Below are 20,687 nucleotides of genomic sequence, written 5' to 3' on the forward strand. Positions count from 1 at the left end.
CCCACCCCAGAAAAGGGAAGAAAAAAATGAGCTACACCTTTTTCTTTAGCATGCCTTAAGGTAGACCTGCCCTCCTCTGCCCTCCTCTGCCCTCTTGAGGGGTGTTCCCTTGACCAAGAGATCAGCCAGCCTGACTGGACTAATTCCTTTCTTTTCCTCACTAATTTATTTATTTACTTTACATCCCTATCTCAGCTCCCCCTCCTATTTCTCCTCCCAGTTTCCCTTCCCTCTACCCTGTCCCTTTCTCTTAATAGAAGGGGAGGCCTCCCATGGATATCAGCCCACCTTGGCATATCAAGTTGCAGTGCATTTTCTATTGTGTCTAGGCAAGGCAGCCCAGTTAGAAGGGATACAAAAGCAGGCAACAGAGTCCGAGACAGCCTGTGTTCCTGCTGTTAGGGGACCCACATAAAGACAAGCTGCGCATGTGTTACATCTGTGTAGGGGACCTAGATCCTTCCCATGCTTTCTGGTTGGTGGTTTAGTCTCTGTGAGCCCCTATGGGCCCAGGTTAAAGGATTTCTTGTGTGTCCTGGACCTCTCTGGCTTCTTCAGTTCTTCCTCCCCTCCTTCTACAAGATTCCCTGAGCTCTGCCTAATGTTTGGCTGTGGGTCTCTGCATCTGTTTCCATCAGATCCTGGGTAAATGACAGTCATGATAGGCTCCTATCAGCAAGTATAGCAGAGTATCATTAATAGGTGATGAAATTCAGGGGTGAGCTCTCTCACACAACATGGCTCTCAAGTCATAGGTTGGCTATTTTCTCAATTTCTATTCCATCTTTATCCCTGTGCATCGTGTAGGCAGGGCAAATTGTTGGTTGATGGTTTGTGGCAGGTTAAGTGTTCCCATCCTTCCATTGGAAGTCTTGCCTGGTTACAGGAGGTGACTGTTTTAGGTTCCATGCCTTAGCTAGGGTCACCCTTATAGATTCCTGGGAGTTTCTGTTGTCCTAGGTAAAGCCTCTCAAGCTGGTTCCAGCGAAATGCCTTCCCCCCTGGCTCCCACTCCAGTTTTCTCTCCTTCTACCCTCCCCAGAATTGAACCTTACTATTCTCTTACCCATCTCTCCCACCCTGATCTACCCCTGATTCATCTACCCCTGATTCTAGTTTATATGACCTTCTCGGTGAGATTCCAGAATCATCCCTTGGCCCCTCCTTGTTACTTAGCTTTTTTGGGTCTGTGGATTGTAGCATGGTTGTCCTATACTTTATTGCTAATATTCGCTCATAAGTGAGTATATACCGTACATGTCTTTCTTAGTCTGGGTTACCTCACTCAGGATGATCTTTTCAAGTTCCACCCAATTGCCTGCAAATTTCATGATGTCATTGTTTTAATAGCTGAATAGATTTCCATTGTATAGATGGACCATGTTTTGTTTATCCAGTCTTCAGTTGAGGGACATCTAGGTAGTTTCCAGTTTCTGGCTATTATGAATAAAGCTGCTGTGAACATTGTTGAGCAGGTGTCCTTGTGGTATATTGGGGCATCTCTTAGGTCTATGCCAGGGGTGATATATCTAGGTCTTGGGATAGAACTATTTCCAGTTTTCTGAGAAACCACCAAACTGATTTCCAAAGTGATTGTACAAGTTTGCACTCCCACCAGCAATAAAGAAGTGTTGCCCTTGCTCCACATCCTTGTCAGCATGAGCTGTTGCTTGAGTTTTAAAACTTAGCCATTCTGACAGCTGTAAGGTGAAATCTCAGAGTTATTTTGATTTGTATTTCCCTGATGACTAAGGACACTGAACATTTCTTTAAATGCTTCTTAGCTATTAGAGGTTTCTCTGTTGCAAATTCTGTTTAGATTTGTACCCCATTTTAAAAATTGGGTTATTTGGTTTGTTAGTGTCTAATTTCTTGAGTTCTTTGTTTATTTTGGAACTCTGTCATATGTAGGGTTGGTAAATATCTTTTCCCATTCTGTAGGCTGCCATTTTGTCCAGGTGATAGTGTCCTTGGCCTTGCAAAAGCTTTTCATTTTCATGAGGTCCCATTTATTAATTGTTGGTCTCAGTGCCTGAGCTATTGGTATTCTGCTCAGGAATTTACCTCCTGTGCCAATGTGTTCAAGGCAGTTTCCCACTTTTTCTTTTAATAGGTTTAGTGTATCCAGTTTTATGTTGAGGTCTTTGATCCGCTTGAACTGGAGTTTTGTGAGGGGTGATGAATATGGATCTATTTGCATTTTCCAATATGCAGACATCCAGTTAGACCAGCACCATTTGTTGAAGACGCTTTCGTTTTTCCATTGTATGGTTTTGGCTTCTTTGTCAAATAACAAGCATCCATAGGTTTGTGAGTTTATTTCTGGGTATTCTCTTTGATTCCATTGACCACTCTGTCTGTTTTTATTCCAGTACCACATGATTTCTTTTGCTTTTGCTATGTAGTATAGCTAGAAATCAGGGATGGTGATACTTCCAGAAGTTCTTTTATTTTATAGGATATTATTTTCACTTATTTGTTTTTCCATATGAAGTTCAGAGTTGCTCTTTCGAGGTCTGTAAAGAATTATGTTGGAATTTTTATGATAATTGCTTTGAACATGTAGATTGCTTTTGGTAAGGTGGTCCTTTTTACTATGTTAATACTACTGATTCATTCCATCTTCTGATATCTTCTTCAATTCCGTTCTTCAGAGACTTGCCATTCCTATCATACAGGTCTTTCACTTGCTTAGTTAGAATTACACCAAGATATAATATTTGTAGCTGTTGTAAAGGTGTGGTTTCACTGATTCCTTTCTCAGCTTGTTTATTGTTTGAATAAAGAAAGCTACTATTTTTTTTTTTTTTAGTTAATTTTGTATCCAGACACTTTGATGAAGGTGTATTTATCAGTTGTAGGAATTCTCTGATAGAAGTTTTGATGTCATGTATGTATACTATCATAACATCTGTGAATACGAGTACATTGACCTCTTCCTTTCCAATTTGTATCCTGATGTCTTATTGCTCTGACTATAACTTCAAGTACTATGTTGAATCGATAAGGAGAAAGTGGGCAGCCTTGTCCTATCCCTAATTTTGGTGGAATTGCTTTACGTTTCTCTCCATTTAATTTGAATTTTGCTGTTGGCTCCATATGACTTTTATTATGTGTAGGTATGCATCTTGTATCCCTGATCTCTCCAGACTTTGAACTTGAAAGATTACTGTCAAAGACCTTTTCAGCATCTAATAAGATGATCATATGATTTTTTTCTTCAGTTTATTTATATGGTGGATTAAATTAATGGATTTTTATATAGTGAAACACCCCTGCATCCCTGGGATGAAGCCTGCTTGATCATGATAGATGATGTTTTTGATGTGTTTTGGGTTTGGTTTCTTAGTATTTTAGTATCAGTGTTTCTTAGGGAAATTAGTCTGGTTTCCTTTCTTTGTTGAGCCTTTGTATGGTTTAGGTATCAGGGTGATGGTGTCTGGTAATATCCCTTCTGTTTCTATTTTGTGGAATAGTTTGAGGAGTATTGGAATTAGCTCTTCTTTTAATGTCTGGTAGAATTCTGCACTAAAACCTGGTCCTGGGCTTTTTTTGGTTGGGAGACTTTTAATGACTGCTTTTATTTCATTAGGGGTTATAGAACCATTCAGATAATTTACCTGATCTTGATTTAGCTTTGGTAATTGGTATCTGTCTAGAAAACCCTCAATTTCATATAGATTTTTACAATTTTGTGAAGTACAGTCTTTTGAAGTAAGACCTAATGGTTCTTTGAATTTCCTCACAGTCTGTTGTTATGTCTCTCTTTTCATTTCTGATTTTGTGAATTTGGGTTTCTCTCTCTCTCTCTCTCTCTCTCTCTCTCTCTCTCTCTCTCTCTCTCTCTCTCTCTCTCTCCCTCTCTCTCTCTCTCTCTCTCTCTCTCCTCTCTCCTCTCTCCTCTCTCTCTCTGCCTTTTAGTTAGTTTGGCTAATCTATCTTGTTGATTTTCTCAAAGAACCAGCTCTTGGTTTTGTTGATTGTGTTGTTCTGTTTGTTTCTTGATTTATTGATTTCAGCTCTGAGTTTGATTGTTTCCTCCATCTACTTCTCTTGGGTGTGTTTGCTTCTTTTTGTTCTAGAGCTTTCACGTGCGCTTTTAAATTGCCAGTATGAAATATCTCCAATTCCTTTGTGAAGGCACTTAATAGCATGAGATTTTCTCTTAACACTGCTTTTATTGTGTCCCATAAGTTTGGGTAGGTTGTGCCTTCATTTTCATTGAGCTCTAGAAAAATATTAATTTCTTTCTCTATTTCTTCCCTGACGCTGTGGTCAATGGAGTAAAGAATTCAGTTTCCATGAGTTTGTTTCTGTTGTTGTTGAAGTCCAGCTTTAACCTATGGTGGTTTGATACATGGGGTTATTTCAGTTTTCTTGTATTATCGGGACTTGTTTTGTGAGCCAGTCTATGGTCAGTTTTGTAGAAGGTCCCATGAGGTGCTGAGAGGAAGGTATATTCTTTTGTATTTGGGTGAAATGTTCTGTAGATATCTATTAGATCCATTTGATTCATAGTGTCTATTAGTTTCATTATTTCTCTGTTTAGATTCTGTCTGGATAACCTGTCCATTGGTGAGAATGGGGCGTTGAAGTCTTTCAATATTAATGTGTGATGTTCAATGTGTGATTTAAGTTTTAGTAATGTTTCTTTCACGAATGTGGATGCCCTTGCATTTGTGGGATAGATATTCAGAATTGAGATGTCCTCTTGATGGATTTTTCCTTCTTCAGAGACACATGAGTTCTAACAGTCACTGCCGTGTACTCCACACTGAAAATGGGGAGGTTGTTAATCTTCAGCTTCATTTCATATGTCTGCTATCCACCTTCCATCTGAAGTTAATAGTAGGAAATGAGAAAAGATAATTCCCTTAGGGAAGCCACCTTAAAATTACATAACATAACTGTTAAAGATGTAAAGAAAGAAAACCACATAAATTGTTAAAGATGTAAAAAAAGAAAACCTACATAATGCTATCTCTTTCTGTTGTGTATTTGTTATAAATTAACTAATTGCTCAGGTCACAGATTGCTGACTTAATTGTCAGCTATAGTGAGTTTTAGCTTTATGCCTGTATGCCCTGTAGTGAGCTTGATGGTTGTATCATTTAAACCTTGTATCTTCTGTGAACTTGCAGTTTGATTTTCCAGTAGCCATTCATATTAACTTTTTATTCACATAATTGTTTAGACTGGCTGAAGATGGCATAATTTCCTTTTCTAGCTTTGAAATGTTTTGTCCTGACTGCTAGCCAGGAGGTTGTATTCAGAAGTCACAGTTGGGTAGCAGTAAGTGTACTGTATATTGTGATCGCTCTTGTTATTACTGTTTGCAATGTTGGGGATCAAACCAGTAACCCCACTCATGAAAGGCAGATTCTCTGATGTTGAACTGTGTCTTAGCTCTGCTAACTTAGTCTTTAAAATTGTTACATTTTCTCCTGACTTCTGAAACATGATTTAAAGTTTCTTTTCTTGCTTTCACTTCCAATGACTGACTTTTTAATATCAAATTGAATAGCCATTAGCTTTTAGCCTGCAGGATTCAAAGATTTTCCCCATTAGGCCCAAGAAAATATATAAAAGCTATATCTCCTTGGGCTCAGATTTCCTAGTGACCTAATGGTCTAAAGCACAAGACTGTACCCTCGTGGGAAACACTGTAGGAGAGTCACTGGGCATGCAGAAATACTAATTAGAGAGGTGTGTATAACATACAGATATCTTTTACATACTATTATACAATTATTAATAAAATGCTCTGATTCAGGAAATTTATTTTATGATTTTTTTTGAGACAGGGTTTCACTATGTAGACATAGCTGTCCTGGAACTCACTCTGTAGACCAGGCTGACCTCAAACTCAGAGATCCGCCTGCCTCTGCCTCCTAGGTGCTGGGATTAAAGGTGTGCACCACCACCACCCGCCTGAATTTTTAAATTTTAAAAACACTTACCAAAATTATAAACCTGATATATTTTGTGTAGCTTTAAATTAGAGTTTGCTGAAATAATTAGACACACTATATATAGGGCACCTTTTTTTTGGAAAGACTTTTTTCTTAAAGGAAAGAATATAAGAATGACTTATATTGGTGATGGCTTCAGAAGTCTATACATTTTACAAAGGACTAATTGAGTGACATGTGAATTATATCTCAATATATCTCTTTCAGTACACAAAATGTGTTATTAGGGCAAAGCAATATAATTTTACTTTATAGTCATAATTAAATTATTAGCCTCAATAAACTTAAAAGATTTAGAAATGCAAAATTATGAATGATTTAAAATAATTTATGTTCTCATTCAGTAGTAACATGTTTATTACAGAAACTGTAAGTAAAAAATTAAAAGTGTATGGGGTGTTTAATATCTCAGCTACCATGTACTTATCCTAGGCCCTTCTGTATTATCCATGGTCTTTGTGTCCATACTGTGCTTTGCTAGCTCGTATTACTAGTAACTTTCTGTGATCAATAAAGGGAGAGAGTCAGGTGGAAATGGTGGCTTGTGATAGTATTTACTGGAAGCGCTGGCTGTTTTCCTCTCAGATCACAAGGCGCACATGAAGATGAGCCTTAGCTGAGGAGAAATACCATAAAGACGTGCTAGATGGGCTAGAATTTCAAAAGTTGTTTTTAAGCATTTTTTGGATTTAAAATAAAAAGTAGAGTCTTTGATGAAAATACTGACACACAAGTTCTTGGGTCAGCAGAATATATTTTACCTTTAAAAAGACTCTTATTATAATACGTAGCATTAACTTGCTAACAGCTCAAATTATTCACCACACCACTTAAAGATAAGTTCAGTATCAGGCCTTGAGTTTTCTTTTCTTCTCTTTCTTCCTTTTTTTTTTTTTTTTTTTTTTTTGTAAATATTAAGACCTGAGTACAAAATGAGAGCTGTATTGTGGATTAAGTGAAGTATCTCAAGGCTGCGCCGTTCTGATAACTGAACCCGGAGTGACCTTTCTCAGACACAATTACAGAGCTGTATGTTTTTCCTTTAATTTCATCAGGGGTTTAATTAGTATACAAATAAAACTTCCCTTATCTTCCTTTCTACCTAATTGGCTTGTCTTCGCTTCTATATGAAGCATGTGAGAGTGGGCTGTAATTAGGGTGACCGCGTTAACCTCTTCTCTCACATGCACTGTTGCCTAAAGGCCTCCAGGCCTAAAAGCAGTGCTTTGGATTATTGCTTTGCAATCACTATGGCTGTCCCACAGGTTTTCTCATGAGCAGAAGGGCTTTGGGTGCTGCAGGTTCCCACTGCTTAACAGGATCTTCATTCTTCTCCCCACTAAATGTTTATTGATTATCTCGCTGTTCCAGGCTCAGCCTCCAACAACTTAATATCAGGTGACAGTCAGGAGAGTTCTCCAAGTAATTAGAGTTGAGCATTGGGGGAACAATTAGGAGCAGAGTTATTAAACTTGATTTATCCTATTCTCTCCTGAACAGTTCCTGGGATATCGGAACATCACCCTTCCACAATCTACCCTGGCTGAGAAATTAGTGGCTAGCCCGCTGCTTATCATTGCTGCCTGGCTGCCCAGAGGCACACCCTCTTGGTTGCAGTCATTCAGTTGGAGATATTAGAGTCCATAAAATTTATCGTGGGTTTTAATTAGGTGAATCTGAGCAAGAGAGCAGAGAAGCACCACTTAAAACTTTACAAGGCGGGTGTGTATTTTATATGTGAAGTAGGTTTGTGAGTAAGTATGTGGTATACATAAAACTAGTTGCAACTGGAGCTCAGGATCGTTAAAAGGATTCCAATTTTTGATCAGAAAGGTTAGTGTTAAGGTGAAGACATATTTTCTGACCCACTTTTTATAATTTTGTGTTTTATACACATTTGCATGAACTTTAGGGAGCATTGGTGTTTATAGATTCCTTGGTTAGGTCTCCCCCCACCCCCCAACCCCCACCCTGCCCAGCTCTTTAAAACAAGTTCTAAGCCTAAACTTAAAATAACAGTTTCTATTTTAAAGAAAAGTTTTCTGTTTTTATTTTCACGTTCAAGGAACTACGTAAGTGTTTGTGTTCCACAGCCCTGAGATGGTGTAAGCTTTAGTGGGGCCTGATAGCCTGTCATAGCTCTTATGAGACAAACTTGAAATAACAGCCTTGAGTCAATTTGGCTATATGAGAGTTATGTTGCTGTGTTATATCTTCTGTGACTGTACAACATAGATTGTTGAACGGGCCAGTGTGGTTTTAAAATGAAGCAAACGGATGCAGATTGCTTTCAGATTGGACTGGCAAGGCTGACTGTATGTTACAGCCCTGGTAGCTCCTTCACACGCACACACTCCAATCCCAAGGCTTACTAAGCACAGCAGTTTCAGTGGATTGGCAGATATTTTCATTTCTTTTGGAAGAAGAGTTACTAAAGCTTTAGGCTAACTGACAGTAGAAATGTAGCCTTTTTAATTGCTTGTGATATATCAGAAATACTAGATTTAAACTAAATAGGTTTTGTTTTTTAAACAAACAATCCCTTGATATGCCTTTAAATATCTTAGCAAAATACTAGACTTGGATTTTTTTTTAAATAAAAGAATATGTTCTTTGTTGTCTTTCAACATTGTTTGAAAATTTCCTCAGTGAATATTCTTTTTCAAATATTTAAGATGAATAAATTTTTTAACATAAAAATAAAGGCACATCTTCTTTAGTCATGTGACGATTCAGTACATGTATTTATACATTATGTAATGCTCAACTCGGGTGAAATACTTCTGTCTCCCAAGCACTTACCATCTCTTTGTAGGAGAAATACTTAATTCATTTTTTAGCCTTAAAAAATGCAGTGCATTGCTGTGACTTATGGTCACTCACTGTACAGTGGCCCACTGGACTGTCTTCTATTTGATGATCATGCGGTACCCATTGATCAACTTTGCAATGTTCTTAAAGATCGTTTAATATTAAAGTTTGAAAATAAATGTAAGTATCTAATGAGTAACCATTGTTGTCTGATTACTTTATTTTTTTTGATGCTTGTATGTATAGTAGTAACTTGATTGAAAATGAATTACTGAAGTTAAGAGCTTGCAGCGTTTTGACTGAATCACTTTCATTCCCCAGTCATTTGGAATTAATTGCTTTAGCTCACCTAAGTGGCTTAGGTTTTATACTATCATTGTGACTATATTAAGAGGGGAGTTTCAAATGTGAAACACTAGCACATTGCTTCTTCTTCGTGGGCTGTGGACCACATCTGTGTATGTTCATATGTGGCTGAACTAGTAAAGAGTGAAACAGTAAAGAGTGAACTAGTAAAGAGTGAACTAGTAAAGAATGAACTAGTAAAGAGTGAAACAGTAAAGAGTGAACTAGTAAAGAGTGAAACAGTAAAGAGTGAACTAGTAAAGAGTGAAACAGTAAAGAGTGAATTAGTAAAGAGTGAAACAGAAGTGCGTGCAGTCAGCTGTTTGAATGACTGTTCAACAAATTTAATTGTAAAGCCTGTTTGATAAGCTTATTTTAGAAGTTTGATATGACAAGGGATGAACAGATTTTTGGTGTTCAGATCATCTGATTCCCATACTAGTTTGCAACCTAGTCTAGAAAATATCCCTTAAATTTTTTCTCATACTAATACTTTCTAATGTCTAATACTTTCTCCCTTAACCCTTCAAAAAAGTTGTGCAGTTGCATGCTGGAATTTCTATTCTAAGCTAGTATTTAAAGAACTGTGAGTCCACAGAGTTTGTACTTCTGTGATTAGGAAAGCATTTATAAACCCTAACTCATTATAAATGCCAGGATTAACTGGCTCATTAGTTAAAACATGCTGATTATACTTATGTAGCTATCCTTCATATGGAAGTTATTTGTTAGGAAGCAAGTAAAAATTATTTCTGAGTCCCATTTGTCTACTGAAATGTGTATAGCAATCTGTCATAAAAAGTCTGTTATAAAAACACATGAGCCCACCACTTTGCCTGGCATCCTGGTTTCCTTCCCTCTTATACACTCCTGTGGGGCCTCTGATAGCACTTAGTCACGTCTAGAGTTAAATAGAATCTAATCTTTATGTACCTTTGCCTCATCAATTCTTTATTTTTCATCATTAAAAAGAGTTATAGCTTGAGATTTCTGTAATAAGAAAATTTTAGTAATAATATGGTTTGTTTTACTTAACACAATAAAATAGAATTATGCTTTGTAGTCAAATATTTCTCAATAACAGTATAGTTTTCATTTCTGATTAGTAAGTACGTAAAAATTTTTGCAGGAAATTTGTTAAACCTTGATGTGTAATGACCCAACTCTCCTTCTCAGCCAGGCTGTGTTCCTCTTTGTCTAATAGCCTATGGCATAAATTGAAGTTAATTACCAGGGCTGACAAGTAGCTCTGTTTTCTGTCTGCTCGCAGAGTCTCTCCGAGGCAAAGATGGAGCTGAGAAGGAAAGATCAATCTCTACGTCAGCTCAATAGACATCTTACCCAGCTGGAGCAGGACAAGCGTCGACTGGAGGAGAACATCCGTGATGCAGAGAGTGCCCTCCGCATGGCAGCCAAGTGAGCATCCGGACCGTGGGGAGATCACTTAAAACGGACAAAAGATCAATTCTTACTTTCATGCTCTGGGTTTTAGCCCTGGATAATACAGTGCTAGAAAACAAAAGTGCAGCTGTCTCTCTTTGAAATTCTCTGATATACCCTCAAAAAGAAGACTCTTAACTCCACACTCTAAGTGTATATTTTATTGAGGAGCCTCGGAAGCACAGGCTTCTGTGTAGCCTCAAATTATGCATATCCAGTGCTCATGTTGGCACTGCGTGCCTGAATTAATGCAGAGCACAAAATTGTTTATTTAAAAGTTTCACACAGTTGCATTATTTGTTTCTATATTATTTGTCTTTTACCACCTCCAACTCCACTGGCTCCCACCCTGATTTTGCTTTGTGGATTCTATTGATATTACAAGTAATATTTCCATAAGGAAATGTTGGCATACAATCAGTATGTGTATCATAGCCTTAAAATGTCACTAAAACATGCCGATCATGGGAACCCATTTAAGCTTGTAGAGATATATGCTATAGTATATTTAATAGAAAAATACCATTTCAACGTCAACAGCTATGTAAACACAGAGGATGCGTCCCTTTTACCACGTAACAGGTGCACATGCACACGTTTTGAAATTCAAATTGATCAGTTCTGTTACACTCTCATTTGTTTCCCCATAACAGGGTTTATGGACTTTTTTAAGACAGGATTTTATTCAGCGGTATAATGAAAACAATTAAGGGAACACATGATTCTAATTGATTCCCTGTTTGTGTATAGAATTTTTAGTTCATGAAAATGTAAAAATATTCATTAACATTTTAAAACAGGCTCCTGTTAGATATAAACTGTGAGTGTGACTGCACTCTATAGATTACAGGGCGAAACCTGGAAATCACAGAGTAGGGCGCCTGAGATCTTAGAACAGCAAACCTATTGCTTCCGGGTTGATGACATCACTTACGTATGGTGAGAAGATGAAGTCCAAAGTACACATATTGGCTTGCTTGAATATCTACTAATAGTGTTTTTTGAAAAGTTGTACACCTGTATAACATTGTATCTCCATATTAAATGTATATAATTTTTACTTCTTTTTTTTTTTCCATTTTTATTAGGTATTTAACTCATTTACATTTCCAATGCTATACCAAAAGTCCCCCATATCCACCCACCCCCACTCCCCTGCCCACCCACTCCCCCTTTTTGGCCCTGGTATTCCCCTGTACTGGGGCATATAAAGTTTGCAAGTCCAATGGGCCTCTCTTTCCAGTGATGGCCGACTAGGCCATCTTTTGATATATATGCAGCTAGAGTCAAGAGCTCCGGGGTACTGGTTAGCTCATAATGTTGTTCCACCTATAGGGTTGCAGATCCCTTTAGCTCCTTGGCTACTTTCTCTAGCTCCTCCATTGGGAGCCCTATGATCCATCCATTAGCTGACTGTGAGCATCCACTTCTGTGTTTGCTGGGCCCCGGCATAGTCTCACAAGAGACAGCTACATCTGCGTCCTTTCAATAAAATCTTGCTAGTGTATGCAATGGTGTCAGCGTTTGGATGCTGATTATGGGGTGGATCCCTGGCTATGGCAGTCTCTACATGGTCCATCCTTTCATCTCAGCTCCAAACTCCGTCTCTGTAACTCCTTCCATGGGTGTTTTGTTCCCAAATCTAAGGAGGGGCATAGTGTCCACACTTCAGTCTTCATTCTCCTTGAGTTTCATGTGTTTAGCAAATTATATCTTATATCTTGGGTATCCTAGGTTTGGGGCTAATATCCACTTATCAGTGAATACATATTGTGTGAGTTTCTTTGTGAATGTGTTACCTCACTCAGGATGATGCCCTCCAGGTCCATCCATTTGGCTAGGAATTTCATAAATTCATTCTTTTTAATAGCTGAGTAGTACTCCATTGTGTAGATGTACCACATTTTCTGTATCCATTCCTCTGTTGAGGGGCATCTAGGTTCTTTCCAGCTTCTGGCTATTATAAATAAGGCTGCTATGAACATAGTGGAGCATGTGTCCTTCTTACCTGTTGGGGCATCTTCTGGATATATGCCCAGGAGAGGTATTGCTGGATCCTCCGGTAGTACTATGTCCAGTTTTCTGAGGAACCGCCAGACTGTTTTCCAGAGTGGTTGTACAAGCCTGCACTCCCACCAACAATGGAGGAGTGTTCCTCTTTCTCCACATCCTCGCCAGCATCTGCTGTCACCTGAATTTTTGATCTTAGCCATTCTGACTGGTGTGAGGTGGAATCTCAGGGTTGTTTTGATTTGCATTTCCCTGATGATTAAGGATGTTGAACATTTTTTCAAGTGCTTCTCTGCCATTCGGTATTCCTCAGGTGAGAATTCTTTGTTCAGTTCTGAGCCCCATTTTTTAATGGGGTTATTTGATTTTCTGAAGTCCACCTTCTTGAGTTCTTTATATATGTTGGATATTAGTCCCCTATCTGATTTAGGATAGGTAAAGATCCTTTCCCAATCTGTTGGTGGTCTTTTTGTCTTTTGACGGTGTCTTTTGCCTTGCAGAAACTTTGGAGTTTCATTAGGTCCCATTTGTCGATTCTCGATCTTACAGCACAAGCCATTGCTGTTCTGTTCAGGAATTTTTCCCCTGTGCCCATATCTTCAAGGCTTTTCCCCACTTTCTCCTCTATAAGTTTCAGTGTCTCTGGTTTTATGTGAAGTTCCTTGATCCACTTAGATTTGACCTTAGTACAAGGAGATAAGTATGGATCGATTCGCATTCTTCTACACGATAACAACCAGTTGTGCCAGCACCAATTGTTGAAAATGCTGTCTTTCTTCCACTGGATGGTTTTAGCTCCCTTGTCGAAGATCAAGTGACCATAGGTGTGTGGGTTCATTTCTGGATCTTCAATTCTATTCCATTGGTCTACTTGTCTGTCTCTATACCAGTACCATGCAGTTTTTATCACAATTGCTCTGTAGTAAAGCTTTAGGTCTGGCATGGTGATTCCGCCAGAAGTTCTTTTATCCTTGAGAAGACTTTTTGCTATCCTAGGTTTTTTGTTATTCCAGACAAATTTGCAAATTGCTCCTTCCAATTCGTTGAAGAATTGAGTTGGAATTTTGATGGGGATTGCATTGAATCTGTAGATTGCTTTTGGCAAGATAGCCATTTTTACAATGTTGATCCTGCCAATCCATGAGCATGGGAGATCTTTCCATCTTCTGAGATCTTCTTTAATTTCTTTCTTCAGAGATTTGAAGTTTTTATCATACAGATCTTTCACCTCCTTAGTTAGAGTCACGCCAAGATATTTTATATTATTTGTGACTATTGAGAAGGGTGCTGTTTCCCTAATTTCTTTCTCAGCCTGTTTATTCTTTGTATAGAGAAAGGCCATTGACTTGTTTGAGTTTATTTTATATCCAGCTACTTCACCGAAGCTGTTTATCAGGTTTAGGAGTTCTCTGGTAGAATTTTTAGGGTCACTTATATATACTATCATATCATCTGCAAAAAGTGATATTTTGACTTCCTCTTTTCCTATTTGTATCCCCTTGATCTCCTTTTGTTGTCGAATTGCTCTGGCTAATACTTCAAGTACTATGTTGAAAAGGTAGGGAGAAAGTGGGCAGCCTTGTCTAGTCCCTGATTTTAGTGGGATTGCTTCCAGCTTCTCTCCATTTACTTTGATGTTGGCTACTGGTTTGCTGTAGATTGCTTTTATCATGTTTAGGTATGGGCCTTGAATTCCTGATCTTTCCAAAACTTTTATCATGAATGGGTGTTGGATCTTGTCAAATGCTTTTTCTGCATCTAACGAGATGATCATGTGGTTTTTGTCTTTGAGTTTGTTTATATAATGGATTACATTGATGGATTTTCGTATATTAAACCATCCCTGCATCCCTGGGATAAAACCTACTTGGTCAGGATGGATGATTGCTTTAATGTGCTCTTGGATTCGGTTAGCGAGAATTTTATTGAGGATTTTTGCATCGATATTCATAAGAGAAATTGGTCTGAAGTTCTCTATCTTTGTTGGATCTTTCTGTGGTTTAGGTATCAGAGTAATAGTGGCTTCATAAAATGAGTTGGGTAGAGTACCTTCTACTTCTATTTTGTGAAATAGTTTGTGCAGAACTGGAATTAGATCTTCTTTGAAGGTCTGATAGAAGTCTGCACTAAACCCGTCTGGTCCTGGGCTTTTTTTGGCTGGGAGACTATTAATAACTGCTTCTATTTCTTTAGGGGATATGGGACTGTTTAGATGGTCAACTTGATCCTGATTCAACTTTGGTACCTGGTATCTGTCCAGAAATTTGTCCATTTCGTCCAGGTTTTCCAGTTTTGTTGAGTATAGCCTTTTGTAGAAGGATCTGATGGTGTTTTGGATTTCTTCAGGATCTGTTGTTATGTCTCCCTTTTCATTTCTGATTCTGTTAATTAGGATTTTGTCCCTGTGCCCTCTAGTGAGTCTAGCTAAGGGTTTATCTATCTTGTTGATTTTCTCAAAGAACCAACTCCTCGTTTGGTTAATTCTTTGAATAGTTCTTCTTGTTTCCACTTGGTTGATTTCACCCCTGAGTTTGATTATTTCCTGCCGTCTACTCCTCTTGGGTGAATTTGCTTCCTTTTTTTCTAGGGCTTTTAGATGTGTTGTCAAGCTGCTAGTATGTGCTGTCTCCCGTTTCTTCTTGGAGGCACTCAGCGCTATGAGTTTCCCTCTTAGAAATGCTTTCATTGTGTCCCATAGGTTTGGGTACGTTGTGGCTTCATTTTCATTAAACTCTAAAAAGTCTTTAATTTCTTTCTTTATTCCTTCCTTGACCAAGGTATCATTGAGAAGAGTGTTATTCAGTTTCCACGTGAATGTTGGCTTTCCATTATTTATGTTGTTATTGAAGATCAGTCTTAGGCCATGGTGGTCTGATAGGATACATGGGACAATTTCAATATTTTTGTATCTATTGAGGCCTGTTTTGTGACCAATTATATGGTCAATTTTGGAGAAGGTCCCGTGAGGTGCTGAGAAGAAGGTATATCCTTTTGTTTTAGGATAAAATGTTCTGTAGATATCTGTCAGGTCCATTTGTTTCATAACTTCTGTTAGTTTCACTGTGTCCCTGTTTAGTTTCTGTTTCCACGATCTGTCCTTTGAAGAAAGTGGTGTGTTGAAGTCTCCCACTATTATTGTGTGAGGTGCAATGTATGCTTTGAGCTTTACTAAAGTGTCTCTAATGAATGTGGCTGCCCTTGCATTTGGTGCGTAGATATTCAGAATTGAGAGTTCCTCTTGGAGGATTTTACCTTTGATGAGTATGAAGTGTCCCTCCTTGTCTTTTTTGATAACTTTGGGTTGGAAGTCGATTTTATCCGATATTAAAATGGCTACTCCAGCTTGTTTCTTCAGTCCATTTGCTTGGAAAATTGTTTTCCAGCCTTTCACTCTGAGGTAGTGTCTGTCTTTTTCCCTGAGATGGGTTTCCTGTAAGCAGCAGAATGTTGGGTCCTGTTTGTGTAGCCAGTCTGTTAGTCTATGTCTTTTTATTGGGGAATTGAGTCCATTGATATTAAGAGATATTAAGGAAAAGTAATTGTTGCTCCCTTTTATTTTTGTTGTTAGAGTTGGCATTCTGTTCTTGTGGCTGTCTTCTTTTTGGTTTGTTGAATGATTACTTTCTTGGTTGTTCTAGGGCGTGATTTCCGTCCTTGTATTGCTTCTTTTCTGTTATTATCCTTTGAAGGGCTGGATTCGTGGAAAGATATTGTGTGAACTTGGTTTTGTCGTGGAATACTTTGGTTTCTCCATCTATGGTAATTGAGAGTTTGGCCGGGTATAGTAGCCTGGGCTGGCATTTGTGTTCTCTTAGTGTCTGTATAACATCTGTCCAGGCTCTTCTGGCTTTCATAGTCTCTGGTGAAAAGTCTGGTGTAATTCTGATAGGCCTTCCTTTATATGTTACTTGACCTTTCTCCCTTACTGCTTTTAATATTCTATCTTTATTTAGTGCATTTGTTGTTCTGATTATTATGTGTCGGGAGGAATTTCTTTTCTGGTCCAGTCTATTTGGAGTTCTGTATGCTTCTTGTATGATCATGGGCATCTCTTTTTTTATGTTTGGGAAGTTTTCTTCTATTATTTTGTTGAAGATATTAGCTGGCCCTTTAAGTTGAAAATCTTCATTCTCATCAATTCCTATTATCCGTAGGTTTGGTCTTCTCATTGTGTCCTGGATTACCTGGATGTTTTGAGTTAGGATCCTTTTGCATTTTGTATTTTCTTTGACTGTTGTGTCGATGTTCTCTATGGAATCTTCTGCACCTGAGATTCTCTCTTCCATTTCTTGTATTCTGTTGCTGATGCTCGCATCTATGGTTCCAGATTTCTTTCCTAGGGTTTCTATCTCCAGTGTTGCCTCGCTTTGTGTTTTCTTTATTGTGTCTACTTCCCCTTTTAGTTCTAGTATGGTTTTGTTCATTTCCATCACCTGTTTGGCTGTGTTTTCCTGCTTTTCTTTAAGAGCCTGTAACTCTTTAGCAGTGCTCTCCTGTAAATCTTTAAGTGACTTATGAAAGTCCTTCTTGATGTCCTCTATCATCATCATGAGAAATGTTTTTAAATCTGGGTCTAGATTTTCGGTTGTGTTGGGGTGCCCAGGACTAGGTGGGGTGGGAGTGCTGCGTTCTGATGATGGTGAGTGGTCTTGATTTCTGTTAGTAGGATTCTTACGTTTGCCTTTCGCCATCTGGTAATCTCTGAAGCTAGCTGTTTTAGTTGTCACTGTTAAGAGCTTGTTCTTCAGGTGACTCTGTTAGCCTCTATGAGCAGACCTGGAGGGTAGCACTCTCCTTAGTTTCAGTGGGCAGAGTATTCTCTGCAGGCAAGCTCTCTTCTTGCAAGGCAGGTACCCAGATATCTGGTGTTCGAACCAGACTCCTGGCAGAAGTTGTGTTCCACTCACTAGAGGTCTTAGGATCACGTGTGGAATCCTGTGTGGGCCCTTGCGGGTGTCAGGCGACTCAGCTGGCAAGGTAGCCGGGGCTCGAGTGGAGTGGAAGGGGTTTGTGCCCCAGATCAAGCCCGGGTAGCCTGCTTCCCTATGTACCGCAGTCTCAAGTTCCGCGCGATTGGATTGGGGCAGGCACTGTGGTCCACTCACCAGAGGTCTTAGGGTCCCGTGGGGAGTCCCGTGTGGGCCCTTGCGGGTGTTGGGCAAGACTCTGCTGGCAAGGTAGCCCGGGGCTCGAGTCTCAAGTCGAGCGGAAGGGACTTGTGCCCCAGATCAGGCCCGGGTAGCCTGCTTCCCTATTTACTGCAGTCTCAAGTTCCGCGCGATTGGATTGGGGCAGGCACTGTGATCCACTCACCAGAGGTCTTAGGGTCCCGTGGGGAGTCCCGTGTGGACCCTTGCGGGTGTTGGGCAAGACTCTGCTGGCAAGGTAGCCCGGGGCTCGAGTCTCGAGTCGAGCGGAAGGGACTTGTGCCCCAGATCAGGCCCGGGTAGCCTGCTTCCCTATGTACTGCAGTCTCGAGTTCCGCGCGATTGGATTGGGGCAGGCACTGTGATCCACTCACCAGAGGTCTTAGGGTCCCGTGGGGAGTCCTGTGTGGACCCTTGCGGGTGTTGGGCAAGACTCTGCTGGCAAGGTAGCCCGGGGCTCGAGTCACGAGTCGAGCGGAAGGGACTTGTGCCCCAGCTAATTTTTACTTCTAAAAGTGTAAGTTTGACCAATTCAGACTTGTTGCTGTTTTCTTGATCTCTTTGCATCAAGTGGAGAGACAGACTAAGTTGCTAACCCTGAGTGTCACAGAACCTGTATTCATAGGTGCGTGGCCACGGGGTTATAAAGCCTCCAGGTTTACATTGAGTTTTTACATTCAGCAGTTAACTTCGGACTTAGGTGTCTGTGGCTCTTTTCTAAGGGCATAGGATCTTAGACAACTAAAGAGCCCTGATTACTATTATTAAAGTCTAGTCTTTAGCATTTTGAGCTTGTAGTTCATTGTGAAAGCTGAATTAAATACACAAGCCAAGAAGAGAACCTGTAACAACATATATGTTGTCAGGTTATTTCACCATGAAAGGACTGTTAAGGAAGGCAACAGATAGTATTTTATACAGCATCACCATTTACAACGGTCTGCCACCAATTAAAGATACAAAGAATGTCGTGTGTTTTCAGAACATCTGAAATTATGAATTATGTAATCATGGTCTCTTTACCTTTTCCATTCTCTTAACTTATGGTCCCTCCCCCCACTTTAGGGTAAGTAGCATAAGTGTGCATAGGAGTTAAGTGTAACATATTTCAGTGGCTGTGGTTCCAGTTTGTACCTTTTTCACATGTGTACAGTGTATGTGTATGTGTGCGAGAGAGAGAGAGAGAGAGAGAGAGAGAGAGAGAGAGAGAGAGAGAGAGAGAGAATGTGACAGCCATAGGTTGATGTTGAGTCTCTTCTGGGATTGCTTTCTGTTCTGTTTGTTGAGACAAGGTCTTTCATTGAGCCTGGAGCTCACTACTTCCCTCTAGCCATGCTATCCAGCTTGACCAGGAGTCTGCTGGGTGAGGACTGGCATTACAGGCTGCCACCAAGGTTTCTCAGATATCTGCTGGGGATCTGGATCCTGTCACACTCACACAGAGAGCAGGTCATTACCAGGCCACCTCCCCAGTGTCAAGTTTTGTGTTTTAAAAGGGAGATCAAAGACAGCTAGTAATAGTGTCTCAGGCTAAAGTGTAAACAAATGTAGAAAGACTTGGGTCATACTCACACCTAATCCTTTCTCTCTTTTTTCTAGAGACAAAGAATGTGTTGCGAATCACATGAGAACTATAGAAAACATGCTTCATAAGGTATTACATTTTTAAAATTCATTCAACATGTGCTATGATTATTTGGTCCATTATTTTTATTATTTTATTTTATTTTTAAAGTTTTGTTTTTGTTTACTTTCTTTTTCTTTGTAAAAAGTTCTTCTCTCATGTAATACATCCTGACTGCAGCCTCCCTTCCCCCCACTTCCCTCAGATCCACTCCTCCTTGGTTTTCCTTCAGAAAAGAGGAGGCCTCCAAGATGCAATAAGACCGGGCATAAACCCTCACACCAAGGAGGTAGCCTGGTTGGGAGAAAGGACTCCATGAGCAGGCCAAAGAGTCAGAGACACCCCACTCCAGCTGTTAGGAGTCCAAACAAAATTACCAAACTAGCAAGCACATCACGTATGCAGAAGATCTAGCCCAGACCCTTGCCTGTATGCAGAAGAAGATCTAGCACAGACCTTTGCCCCATTGCTGCTTCAGTCTCTGTGAACTCCTGTGAGCCTGCTCAGTTGACTCTGTGGTCCACGTTCTCCTGGTGTCCTTGAGCCCCTGGCTCCTACAGTCCTTTCTGTCAGTCTTCTGTTGGGGTTCTCCATGTTCTGCCTAATGTTTGGCTGTGGGCTTCCCATCAGCTTCTGGAGGAAATCTCTCTGATTATGACTGGGATAGGCAGCGGTGTGTAGTTGTAGCAGAATATCATTAGGGATCGTTTCATTGACTTTTTATTTTTATTTTTATTTATTTTTATTTTTATTTTTTTGAGCCATACAGCTTCATGACACTGGGCATTCAGGCAGTGTGAAGCATGGAATCTTCCTTGTGGCTTCGGTCTCAAGTTAAACCTGTCATTGGTTGGCCACTCTCACAAGCTCTGAGCCACCACTGCCTCTGCACATCTTGCAGGCAGGACAGGTTGCGGGGGTCATAGGTCATTATTTTTATTAACTGCAAATCAGTTTAATTATTTTTGACTATCTTAAAAAACAAATTTAGCAGACACTTACTTTAGAAACAACTGTGAACAACATTGTCATTATTTTTCTGGACCTCACTTTAGGTACTTGGTAAAACTATAATAATTATGTTTTCTCCAAATTGGCCTCAGTGCACTGCAGTTATTTGTGGTCTTTGTTGTGTGCCCCATAGGTCACCATCATTCTCTTTATGTTCTGTGATAACAAAACACTATACTGCTATTAAATAGCTGTCTATATAAACACATGGAAAGAGAGGATATATATTTGGCAATAGTTGTGTGCCTTAGTGTGGTGATTTGACTATTCTTGGCCCAGGGAGTATTAGGAGGTGTGGCCTTGTTGGAGTAGGTGTGCTGTTGTTGT

At 39.6% G+C, this 20,687-nt stretch overlaps 1 protein-coding gene across 7 annotated transcripts in view; it reads left to right on the plus strand.

Annotated features, from left to right (window-relative positions):
• Positions 1-20,687, plus strand: part of Ccdc171 (coiled-coil domain containing 171) — a 340,735-nt gene that overhangs the window by 207,121 nt on the left and 112,927 nt on the right. For all 7 annotated transcript variants that reach the window (XM_006537992.3, XM_006537991.3, NM_001355378.1 and 4 more), the window contains 2 exons: positions 10,399-10,544; positions 19,325-19,379. In XM_006537992.3, coding sequence (XP_006538055.1) covers positions 10,399-10,544; positions 19,325-19,379 — 201 coding nt within the window. The remainder of the gene's footprint in view (positions 1-10,398; positions 10,545-19,324; positions 19,380-20,687) is intronic.

Source organism: Mus musculus, chromosome 4 (assembly GCF_000001635.26).
Source record: "Mus musculus strain C57BL/6J chromosome 4, GRCm38.p6 C57BL/6J".
NCBI classification, from domain to species: Eukaryota; Metazoa; Chordata; class Mammalia; order Rodentia; family Muridae; genus Mus; species Mus musculus.